This window comes from Salvelinus namaycush, chromosome 23 (genome assembly GCF_016432855.1).
Source record: "Salvelinus namaycush isolate Seneca chromosome 23, SaNama_1.0, whole genome shotgun sequence".
In the NCBI taxonomy this organism is placed as follows: Eukaryota; Metazoa; Chordata; class Actinopteri; order Salmoniformes; family Salmonidae; genus Salvelinus; species Salvelinus namaycush.
Window position 1 is genome coordinate 32,523,960 of NC_052329.1, and position 12,482 is coordinate 32,536,441.

Sequence of the window (12,482 nt, forward strand, 5' to 3'; positions counted from 1 at the left end):
AAGCGCAACCTCAGTTGGGAAATAGGAGCGCACAGGGCATTGTGGGTATAGTAGTTTTTCTACTTAATCATTGGCATAACAGAAAAAATTGCCTTTAATAAAAATAGCTTATAATAAATCATAAAGCAAAGGAGCAAATTATTTTAAATAGGTCTTTATTGACATCATTTGAATAACAATATTTTCCACTTTAAACAATTAATCCCCCTATATTGCCTTGTGTGTTTTGTGTAAAAAATAATATCTAAAATCACCAGCCCAAGATGAAACAATCAAAGAAAATAGGCTAAATGATTGAGCTCATAATAGAACATTTTCACTTGGTTCCTTTGAGAAATAATGAAGAGAGATATTCACATATTGAAGGAGAATGTGGGCTACTGTAGGAAGATCTTTAGTAATGGAACTATGTAAGAAATTCCCTCCTCTCATCCCAGGTTCAGTCTCTCTGAAATACCTGGACATTCCCAGAGAGTGGGAAGGGGGATGAAAGTCAAGGGTGGAAAAATATTATTCTCCACATCCTTTCTCTCACTGGTACAGCTGATGTCTTCCCTGCAGTGGTGGCCTAGTTCACAATGCGCTGTTGATAGAGAGACAATGTTTTAATCCTCTAATCCTACAAAGGAAGAAACCAAGAGCACCTATGTAAAATATAATTTCTCTGACCAAGATTAGTTCACATTGTGGAGTGACAGTGATGTATTAAGGGCTGTATATTGCCTTAAAAAAGCTCAGTATTTCATTCCTGGGTCTCAGTCGCTCACTTGATAGACTCTTTAGGTTCTGTGCTCGCTGCTCTCCCGACATACTGCCAGGCTCATGGCTGCCCTCCGGTGGCTGCCAGGTGGGCAGAGAGTGACGCAGGGGCCTGGCACTGCCCACCCTGAACACACAACAACACACAGTCACATTACAATCAAAGGACAGTTAGAATTACAACAGGTTAAAAACAGGTTACCACCATTAGTCACCTTTTATCCTATCATTGTACGCTTGGCTTTAATAACCAACGTCTTACTTTATCAAGCCTAATTGAGTGTCTGCTGTGTTGTCATATGTAGAGGCCAGAGTCAAAGTTCAGGTATCATATTGCGATTGATCCTTAACCCGAATATCAGGTGATAAGAGAGAGAGAAATAAGGATGTACAATGGTGCAGTTATTATTTAATTGAGCGTTTTCATGGAACAATCTAGATTTGATATTAATTGTAGGAGGGAAACCCCCTGAATCCAACAATCAGTCCTCAATGTCTGTATATGGTTGTTGTCCTTTGACTTTTATGTTCAATGTATCACCAAAACCATTCTGAAATTTTAGACACTAACGAACAAAGAACATGTTTATTTATTTTACCAGGCGTCAGGATCAGTAGTTCGGAAGCCCTTGGCAAACGGGTTACTGGCTATCTTCAACTGGGTGATCTGAGAGAGAGAGAGATTTGTGATTTGAACAGGATCCCTCGCCAATTGCGACAGCTAGTCTTACTGGAGTATGACACATAATGAAAAAGATATTATAGACAAAAGACTTTAAAATGTACATACATTTAAAAACATTAAAATGTAGTGTGCGTGTGTGTGTGTGTATCTATCAGTTACACAAACATTTCAGCACATACACACAAAAAGTAGGTCACATGGGAGGCAGTCGTTTTGCCGAGAGGTGTTTCTTTATTCGCTTTTTGAAACCAGGTTTGCTGTTCACTTGAGCAATATGAGATGGGAGGGAGTTCCATGCAATCATGGCTCTTTATAATACTGTACGTTTCCTTGAATTTGTTCTGGACCTGGGGACTGTGAAAAGACCCCTGGTGGCATGTCTGGTGGGGTAAGTTTGTGTGTCAGTGTTGTATATAAGTTGACTATGAAAACAGTTTGGAATTTCCAATACATTATTTCTTATAAAAACTTGAAGTGATGCAGTCAGTCTTTCCTCAACTCTTAGCCAAAAGAGACTGGCATGCATAGTATTGATATTAGCCCTCTGATTACAATGAAGAGCAAAACGTGCCGCTCTGTTCTGGACCAGCTGCAGCTTAACAAGATCCTTCTTTGCGGCACTTGACCATATGACTGGACAATAATCAAGATAAGATTAAACTAGAGTCTGCAGGAGTGTGGAGTGTGGTCTCCAAAAATCTGAGCATCTCTTTACCACGGACAGACACTCCCCATCTTTACAACCATTGAATCAATCTAAGGTAACAAACACTAAGTAATTTAGTCTACTCAATTTGCTAAACAGCCATGCCATTCAGATTCAGCTGAGGTTTAGAGCAGGGAATGATATACATGTACCAAATAGAATGCTCTTAGTTTTGGAGATGTTCAGGACCAGTTTATTACTGGCCACCCATTCTAAAACTGACTGTAACTCTTTGTTTAGGATTGCAGTGATTTCACTAGCTGGGGTTGCTGACACGTACAGGAGGAATCATCAGCATACATGGTAACACAGGCTTTGTTTAATGCCAGTGGCAGGTCATTTTACATTTTACAACACTGTTTAACATTAGAGAAGCTTCCATTAAAGAAAACCCACTGTGTTCTGTTAGATAGCTCTGAATCCATGATATGCTGAAAGTCTGTTGTTAATTTGTTTACAGAGAAATAGCATTGTATTTGGTCAAACACAGTTTTTTCCTACAGTTTGCTAAGAGCTGGCAGCAAGCTGATAGGTTGGCTGTTAGAACCAGTAAAGGTACATTCTTTGGTAGCGGAATGACTTTGGCTTCCCTCCAGGCCTGAGGACAAACACTTTCCGCTAGGCTCAGATTAAATATATGACAGATAGGAGGTTTGACATTATTGATTGATAGCAATCATTTTCCCACCTCTCCCTCACAAACTTTACCAAATACAAACGTATAATGCTTTTCATTCATTATTAATTTTTTATGCATGAATACAATGTCTTACTGTTTGTTGTTGGCATTTCCTGCCTACGTTTGCCCACTTCACCAATTAAGTAATCAGTAAAGTAATTGGCAACATCAAAATGGTTTTGTGATGAATAAGGCATCTGATTAGATGAAAGATGGAGTTGAATTTGTCTTTCTGCCCATAATTTCATTTTAAATAATGTGATCATCTTTACATCATTGATCTTGGCGTCATAATACAGTTTCTTCTTCTTTTTGTTAAGTTTAGTCATATCATTTCTCAATTTGCAGTAAGTTAGCCAGACTTATTAGCCACTCCTTTTGCCCCATCTCTTTCAACCTTACAGTTTTTAAATTCCTCGTCAATCCATGAAGCCTTAACAGTTCTAACAGTTTCTTAACAAGTGGATGTTTATCAATAATTGTAAGGAGCAATTTCAGAAATTCATCAAGTGCAGTGTCTGGATGCTCCTTATTTATCACATCAGACCAACAAATATTTTTAACATCATCCACATAAGAGTCAGCTAAATCTTTTGTATGATCTCTTACACAATATTTTAGGCCCAGTTTTTGGAACTGTGGCTTTCCTGGATATAGCCACTGTATTGTGATCACTGCATCCAATGGGTACAGATACAGCTTTAGAACAAAGTTCTACAGTATTAGTAAAAATGTGGATGATATAGTTCCTGTTGTGTTTGTAAACAACCTGGTAAATTGATTAATAACCTGAACCAGATTACAGGCACTGGTTACAGTGAGAATCTTCCCATTGAGTGGACAGACAGCTTGATGAAAGTCTGTCAATATTCAGGTCCCCATGAAAGTAGACCTCTCTGTTTACATCACATACTCTATCAAGCATTCACATTATTTCTAAGGCTACATATATTAATATGGGGTATTTTTTGCCCTTTCCTAGGTAGAGAGCAAGAGAGAGAGAGAGAGAACATTATCTGTCATCAATATCAAGGCAGTATGTAGGGTGAATCTCCAATAGACATAATTCATACAAGACTGGACTATTTTGTCTCTGCAACGTCATAGGAAGTGACAGTTATAACATAGTCATTACATTACCCTGTGGTTCTGGTAGGCAGTGACGGCTATGAAGCGTGTTTCAGGGAAGGAGAAAGTGCAGAAGTTGCGGTGGGCATGAAGCTGGCTATCCCGCCGTGGGTCCACATACACCACATGGAATCGAGGCTGGTAACGATGCATGGAGTTCAAGATCATCTGGGTGTTTGACAAACAATCACAATGCACATTACATCCACACACAGGTACAAAGACTCAGAAATACAAAGAATGTATAAAGAACACAAGCAAGTACTGATTGTAAAGATGTGTGTGTGTGCATGCATGTGTGTCTGTGTCTGGACTGGTCGGTGTGTGTGTCTGCGTCTGGACTGGTCGGTGTGTGTGTGTGTATGTGTGTGTGCTTGTCTTACATGTCCATTGTCATCCAGCAGGTTGTTGGTCAGTTTGAGTGCGTCGAAGGAGACCATCTGTTTCATCCACTGGGACCCTCTGGCGGGGGAGTCTGGGTGGAAGTGCATCCTCCCCGGGGCCGCCACGTCGGCCCGGCCTGCCACCAGCCACGAGGAGCTGTGGAACGCATATCTAAATACAGGAGAGCAAAGATATTATATTCATTGGTTGCAAGTTGTGTCACTCCACTATTGAAAGTTCTGTTACATCAGGCTGAAAGTTCTACTCAATACATTCTCAATTGGCGCTGATTAAGATTTTGTGGATTATCTGGTACATATTATGTAGTACAATCAAGAAGAGGCTGCCAGGGTATGTACTGTACATCATAACCACAATATACCGTATGATGATTCCACACAAACACTATTATGTGTAGATCTAGTGTATGTCTCTTATGCTGGCAGAGTGTGGGTAAAACCACAGAGCCTATAAATCACATTTTATGTAACTCTATGGAGAAAACTCACCTGTATCTCTTGTCATCCACAGGGATGAAGTCCATGAGCAGCACATACTCCACTGCAGGGTCCATCCCTGAGATACTCACCTGGAAGGTAGGGAACATCCTCCTACAAGGACCATGCATGACTCAGCAGCAACACAGTGATATGTGATTAGTTCAACCACAGTGAGTGTGTGTGTTTATGTGTGTGTGTGTGTGTTTACGTGTGTGTGTGTGTCCATTTGTGTTAGCATGCTCCTACCTCCCAGCCTTGGTGACGATCATCTCTGTGCCCAGCTGGTCAAACTGTTGCCACAGCGTGTGCATCTCCAGCTGAACTGTGACCCCCGTGACCTGGGGGGCTTTGGCACAGGTGGCCCCACCAGCTTCTGCACAGCAGGGCAGCGTGAGGGCACACCTGTGAGACAGCTGGGGAACTGGAGAGGAGAGGAGGAAAAAACACATGAAAAATGGGATTTCACAAGAAAAGTCAGGTAGGAACCATGAATTCAAACTAATGCAGTGAAGCTCCAGTACCATCCATACTGTTTGTGTTACAGTCAGAATCTCCAGTGGTGGGAAATGCTTCAGATTTCTCCACGTTCAATTTCCATCAATTGGTCTTCTGTTCCACTGTTCACTGACCAGTCTGATGTCCAGTTTAGAGTAGAACTTTGACCACATCAAATCCCCTGCTTTAGTCTCAGACCGTTAGCTGTCCTTGGAGAAGCAGAGTGTCTGTGTGGTTGAGGGTACCACTGACTGGGTCTGGGACACAGAGGACTGGAACACCAAGCAGGCTTTATACAGGCTGGGACACTCAAGGGACCCTCGATCCCACCTCATCCATTACACTGTAATAAAGCAACTGACATGCAATATTAACATACTCACACACACAAGGACACACACACACACACACACACTGAGAGGGGTAAAACACACACTCTGCACATATACATAGATACATGCACATGAGATGTGACAGAGGAGGAATGAAAACATTTACTACTGCTTTCAGACAATTCTTTACAGTTTTATACCATAATAGGATGCACAATGTGTTATTTTCAGTGAGATGCACTTCACTTTTTAGAAGTAGGTCATTAATTACACTAGATGTCCTCCGTTATTGAGTGAGGACAGACATCCGACAGAGAGCCGCTGCTGCTATTGATAAAAAAGAAATCTCTTCAACACCATGCTAATTGCAATCTTCAACTCTAATCTAAAGTTGCCTTGAGATGTTCACCAAAAGAGCTTCACCGTGTCTCGTCTGGGAAGAGTTCTTATACGTGCTGTATCCATAGGAATAATATAATAACAACATCTGCCATTTAAAAGATGCTTTTATCCAAAGCAACTTACAGTCATGCGCGTATATATTTTTCGTATGGGCGGCCTGGGGAATCGAACTCAGTCATTAACAACAACAAAAAGAACCGTTAAGACAAACCATGAAAACAATAAGAGAATCACGTTGCAAAACACATTTAAAAACAAACCAAAACCAAATAGCAGTGGATACAAGTTTATAGTCCAGTTAGTATAGGTTTATTATCAAAACTATTACAACTCAGCAGTAGATAGCAGCAGATATTATTTGATAATACTGTTGGTGCGGATAACAGCACCCACAATCCTGATGTTAGAAGCACCATACTCTACCCACTCAGCCGTTAAAGGCCCAGTCCTACCCTCTTGCTTATTATCAAGGATTGTTACATGTGAGGGCACAGAAGTTGGCATTGGTGGAAGAAGTCTACTCTATAAAGAACCAACTTATGTTTAGATGGCATGACTGATAAACAACCGTAGAATTCAAGTATCAACTCAAGAAGTTTTGTTTTTTTCTCCACAGTCATACCCCCTCCCAATGCTCCAGTGTGTGTGTGTGTGTGTGTGTGTGTGTGTGTGTGTGTGTGTGTGTGTGTGTGTGTGTGTGTGTGTGTGTGTGTGTGTGTGTGTGTGTGTGTGTGTGTGTGTGTGTGTCTGTGTGTGTGTGTGTGTGTCTGTGTGTGTGTGTGTGTGTGTGTGTGTGTGTGTGTGTGTGTGTGTGTGTGTGTGTGTGTGTGTGCGTGTGTGTGTGTGTGTGTGTGTGTGTGTGTGTGTGTGTGTGTGTGTGTGTGTGTGTGTGTGTGTGTGTGTACGTACTCTGTGATGGGAGGGTGTTGATGGGGCTCAGCCTGAGAGGTGCTGAGTAGCTCCCCATCCATCTAACACCGTCTCTAATGAAACTCTACGGGTCACAGCCTGCCAACACACTGACACCTCCTCCTTATTAACCCATTCATCAACCTTCTATGGCCATTAACACTACGACTCATATGAACTCCCATGATCTCCATAAATGGTCGCTGGTTTTCAGAGAAAATTATTAGAAAAGTCCATTTGTTAAAAAAATCTCATTTTCAGACGAACCATTCTTTTAAACCAATGTGAATACTGTTACAGTGACATGATACCCGTGTAAGAGACGTTCGTTCATTTCATTGCATGCTTAAGAAGTGATAATAGTAATCACTTCATTTTGATCATGTTGCGATCATAGAAAATTGAAAAATCATAGAACGCATATCGTTTTAGAACACAGAAGTGTGTGATACGAGACGTTCATACATAAACCCAACATGGCTATTTTGTCACAGAGCGCCATGTTAGTTGTGAGAGCCACATGTAAAAGCTTATTCTAAACAATACAATACAAAGAAGTCAAACTCAGAGAATGAAATAGTATGAAACAGTATGGTGTTTATTGAGCTGTTTTGAAGCACACAGCTATCTTGAACAAGCAGCAACACTAGAATATTCACACTTGATGTTCATAGTACAGTCAAAATTGTGCACAAAGGCCCTGAACACAACTCAAAACTGAATGTATGCAATAGTGCGTTAGTGTCTGCGCTTGCGTGTGCTTGAGCGCATATGGTGGTGCGTTAGAGAGAGCAAGAGTCCTGCCATGTCGCTGCAGAGGAAGTGCATCAGTTTGGCATTGGCGTGGTACGTATGGTGTGTGAGTCAGTGTGAGTGAGACGGGAAGGGAGAGAGGGTCCGGCTGAGAGTGTGTTTATGCCTTCATGGCCTGGCTGATGGTCTCGTAGAAAGCCAGGAACTTTTGCTTGGCCTGCTCGGCGGCGGGGCCCACCTGGCCCTTGAAGTCCTCAGACAGGGGAGCCAACTTCTCACGCACCTCTCCAACAGCCTTGAGCATCTGCTCCTTGTACTCCTCAGCGTAGGGGGCGGCCAGGGTCCTCAGCTCCTCCAGACGCTCGGTCAGCTTGGCACGGACAATCTCCACAATGGGCATGAGCTTGGTCTTGGTCTCCTCCACGTTGGCGGCCACCTTGACGCGCATCTCCTCCACAACGGGCTCAATCTTGGCCCTGAAAGCCTCCATCTCGGTGTGGTGCAGTTCGATGTGCTCCTTGATCAGGGGCTCCAGCCTCTTGCGGTACTCATCTATGTGCTTGTCCAGGACTTCCTTAAGCTCGGCGCGCTTGGGCTCCAGCTGAGAGCGCAGCTCCTCCACGTCCTTCATGACCTCAGCGCGCACGGCGGCGGTGGCGTCAGTCAACTGGGTGCCGAAGGCCTCGCTATAGGGGGCCAGGGACTGGGAGGTGGCATCAGCATACTGCTGGAGGTTCTCAAGGCTCTGGGTCAGCTGCATCCTGAGAGGAACACCAAGAAGAGGAGGGGGAGAGAGAGAGAGAGAGAGAGAGAGAGAGAGAGAGAGAGAGAGAGAGAGAGAGAGAGACAGAGAGAAAGAGAGGGAGGAAGGGAGGAAGGGGGGGAGGGAGGGAGGGAGGGAGGGAGGGAGGGAGGGAGGGAGGGAGGGAGGGAGGGAGGGAGGGAGGGAGGGAGGGAGGGAGGGAGGGAGGGAGGGAGGGAGGGAGGTATTGGTTTAGTTATCTGTGGAGGTTGGGCACCATTGAATTGAACCTTTTACATTTGAATGGAGTGAGTGAGTGAGTGAGTGAGTGAGTGAGTGAGTGAGTGAGTGAGTGAGTGAGTGAGTGAGTGAGTGAGTGAGTGAGTGAGTGAGTGAGTGAGTGAGTGAGTGAGTGAGTGAGTGAAGAGGGAGCGAGAAGATAGAGAAGACTAAATGAAACATGTCCTTACTTGTAATCTTTGTACTCTGTGTCATCCAGAAGGTCGATGGACCTCTGTGCGGTCAACTTCACCTGAGCTATGTACATGCTCAAGGCTGCCTTCACATGCTCCAGCTGAGAGGGAGCATCAGCCTGCATAGGAAAAGCCTGGGTACCTGGGAGAGGAGAGAGAGGGGGAGAGGGTCAGGCATTGGTTGGGAAACAGTGGTGAATGGCCCAGCACTTTAAAAGAATTGAGTAAGATTTCATTTTGAATTGTTCAATATACCAGAGCATGGTACACACACACGATGCATTAAAATGTCATTACTACATTATCCATTTGGCGGCACTATGACAAGGCTGGGATACTAACCTGCGGCCAGCAGGATGGTTAGTGCGAGAGCCAGGAATTTCATGATGGAGGTCTGAGAGGAAAAAAGAGAACGGATGGTGAGCAATGAGCCCGACAAGAATTCCAATATTCGCAATTGAAACGGTAAACCATGGGAAGTCAAGATTGAATGGTTAAAAAGAAATTTAGAGCTAACAATATTTGAACAGTGCAACAAATTACTAATTGCAAAACACTCTAAATCAAACTTTAAATGTCACCAAAACCAAACAAGCCAATAATTCAAAGTCATTCTCCAGTGATTTGGAGAATCACATGGAGCAAACCCACAAAGACACGCAACTTCAGGCTGCCCTCAATCAGTTCACCCCATGCCATATGTCAGCCTATTAAAAGGACCTCTGGTCAGATTACACAGAGCTGGATAGAGTTATACCGTTCCTACAAAGAGATTAACCCTCAACTCCTACCACCTAATCCCCAATCCCTGCACTAAGACAGACACATCGCTGGATCACTGTGGCCCGGACCGAGGTTACACTTCCACAGTTGCTGAGAGTAATTCCAGATGAATTTAAAGCTATTGGCATAGGAAGAAAATGAGCGACATCTTTTTTTCTAGGACATTTAATAACATTATTTCTCCATTGTTCCCCTCCATTTCTCTAGTAAATTATAGTAAACTGTCTGAAAGAAGTATTGCTAAAGTGATAACTGCTGCCTAATCTATTTGTAACAGTTCATATCAAAGTGGTAATAAGCATTCAAAATAAGAGACAAAAAAAGTTTCCTGAAAAATTCTAGTCTGCATTTCCCTCTCCTAGTTCCTCAGTCCTCTGCGTATGCAGACCAAGTCCTTGGCCTCTAGGCGCAGCTCTTAGCTCTCCCAGTCTGTTCTCTTACCTGGTGGGTGATTGGTCGTTATGAGACTGGGGAACAGGAGAGCCAGCTCTGTTTTTTTATAGGGCTGGAGCAGCAGGAGGGGGGAGAGGTGTGAGAGGTTGTGTGCCTCCGTGGAGGTGGACCTCACCCCCACACCGTCTCACAGGGAGGAGCCGGGTACAATGGTCACCTGCTGAGTGCATTCAAGGGGAGTCAGCAAAGTGAAATGCTGTGGACACACACTCCCACGCTAGTGTACGCGCACACGCACACACACACTCGTATACACACATACTTGTCTGTGTGTGCATTATCTTGGATAATCAAATGTTCTTGTGTCTTTCTAAATGGCTATCTATTCTAATTGGCATATGGTTTAATTTTCAGGTAAATAATTACAATCTCCACTCTGGCTGTGCTCCCAATTCCACATTCAACTCAATCACCTTGTGTGATGGTAAAACTTTCACACACAATACAACCACCATGTGCTCCATGATTGCTTGGGACATTTGGCCTCCAGGACAATGGCCATTCTTGCCTGGTCTTGCTGGTCTACCTGAGCTGCTATCTCCTGTGGCATTACTGTGAGACATGAAAGGGCCAGTCATACTGAGCAGGAGCCAGGGAGACGGGCCAGACAGCATGGGAGAGAGAGGTGACAGGAGCACCCTGAGGATGCGTTTGCATCTTGATGCTACCAAAGAACATTCACCATTCAAGGAGGAACATCTGTACCCTACGATGTAACTCTAATGATGAGATAGATGTTCTTCTTCTTTGTGTCATACCGTGTTCAACCGCGTTGGAACTTGCCTAGCCATCTTGTCTTTATTTGTATTTTATTGAACCTTTATTTAACTAGGCAAGCCAGTTAAGAACAAATTCTTATTTACAATAATGGTCTACCCCGGCCAAACTGTGTGCCACCCTGTGGGACTCCCAATCACGGCCGGATGTGATACAGCCTGGATGTCTCAAGAGGACCATAATGGAAATAAGTCCCAGACTTTATTGTGATATTGAGACTTTAATGGCTTTTTCAAGTTTTATGTGTGCTGTTTTTTTAACTAAACTTAACTAGTCTCAAGCTATCTTGCTCATTTGTTCACTGCATTGTTCACTAAAAAGAGAATGGATTATACATTATTGGAGGGATTAGGGTTACCAAATGAGGGACACATGAGATTTGTCCCTGATTCAACAATGAAATGGAGCAAAAAGAAACATACTTATATATAATACGATTTTAAAGAGATACGTGAGAATTGTCTAGTTTTAAATGCTTAAAGGTTTAAAATACTGCATTATCACTATTGGTTGCCTCCATGGTTTGATTTGTGGAGACCTACAGTACGTCAGAGTGTATATGTATCGCTTTCTTCCTTTCTTTTAGGTACCAGTTATTTAAATCTGGTAGAACTTTGGCAACCCTGTCAAAGAGAAGAGAGTTAGTTGAATGCAATCAACCTGATAACATTCTGCTATCAATTCTGACTCCTTCTCTTGTGTGGTGGCTGTTGCGTTGGAGCCTGTGTGGGGGTGGGACAGCGTTTGCTGGCTTGATTGAGATCACTGATAAGACACACAGAGAGGGCATCAGGTCCAGGGCCATAAACCCCAGTGTCATAGAGTATGTTGTAATTTCTATTGGAACACGGTGTTTCTGTATCACTCCATTAAAAGTGTTGCCAGTTGTGTGTGTGTGTGTGTGTGTGTGTGTGGGTGGGTGTGTGTGTGTGAGAGAGAGAGAGAGAGAGAGAGAGAGAGAGAGAGAGAGAGAGAGAGAGAGAGAGAGAGAGAGAGAGAGAGAGAGAGAGAGAGAGAGAGAGAGAAAGAGTGTGTGTGTGTGTGCTGCATGTTCCATGGTGATTAATAGGTTAAAGGTTCAGTGTTGAGCTGTAACTTGTTCCGTCATCTACGGACTTTGTCACTATGGCTTCATGTCAATCGGAGGAATTGGAATTTCCTTGGGATAGAGGATTGAGTGTGTCATCATAGTGTTTGTGTGTCATCAGATATCCATTCATATATTGTAAGCAAACTTGTATATGGCCTCGTTATTGTTTTTATTGTGTTACTATTTCCTTTTTACTTAGAAAACATTTGTCTTACTTTTTTAACTCTGTATTGTTGGGAATGGACTCATAAGTAAGCATTTCACTGTAAAGTCTACACCTGTTGTATTCTGCAAATGTAACCAATACATTTGGTGACAGGTAGCCTAGTGGTTAGAGCGTTGTGCCTGTAACCAAAAGGTTGCTGGATCGAATTCTCTAGCTGACAAGGTAAAAATCTGTTGTTCTGCCCCTGAACAAGGCAGTTAACCCAC

The 12,482-nt window shown here is 43.2% G+C and overlaps 2 protein-coding genes across 2 annotated transcripts; both read right to left on the bottom strand.

The window, feature by feature from the left end:
* Nucleotides 1-157: 157 nt before the first annotated feature.
* On the bottom strand, nt 158-5,908 carry LOC120018797 (T-box transcription factor TBX1). Its single transcript, XM_038962009.1, has 8 exons — nt 5,363-5,908; nt 5,088-5,262; nt 4,851-4,952; nt 4,341-4,512; nt 3,970-4,125; nt 1,359-1,426; nt 768-886; nt 158-583 (listed from the first exon to the last, which is right to left on the bottom strand). The coding sequence occupies exons 1-8, from the start codon at nt 5,367-5,369 to the stop codon at nt 429-431; spliced, it is 954 nt and encodes a 317-aa protein (XP_038817937.1). The 5' UTR covers nt 5,370-5,908; the 3' UTR covers nt 158-428.
* A 1,648-nt stretch (nt 5,909-7,556) lies between these two features.
* LOC120018335 (apolipoprotein A-I-1) lies at nt 7,557-10,252 on the bottom strand. Its single transcript, XM_038961473.1, has 4 exons — nt 10,172-10,252; nt 9,290-9,341; nt 8,945-9,089; nt 7,557-8,493 (listed from the first exon to the last, which is right to left on the bottom strand). The coding sequence occupies exons 2-4, from the start codon at nt 9,330-9,332 to the stop codon at nt 7,893-7,895; spliced, it is 789 nt and encodes a 262-aa protein (XP_038817401.1). The 5' UTR covers nt 9,333-9,341; nt 10,172-10,252; the 3' UTR covers nt 7,557-7,892.
* Between the last annotated feature and the right edge of the window lie 2,230 nt (nt 10,253-12,482).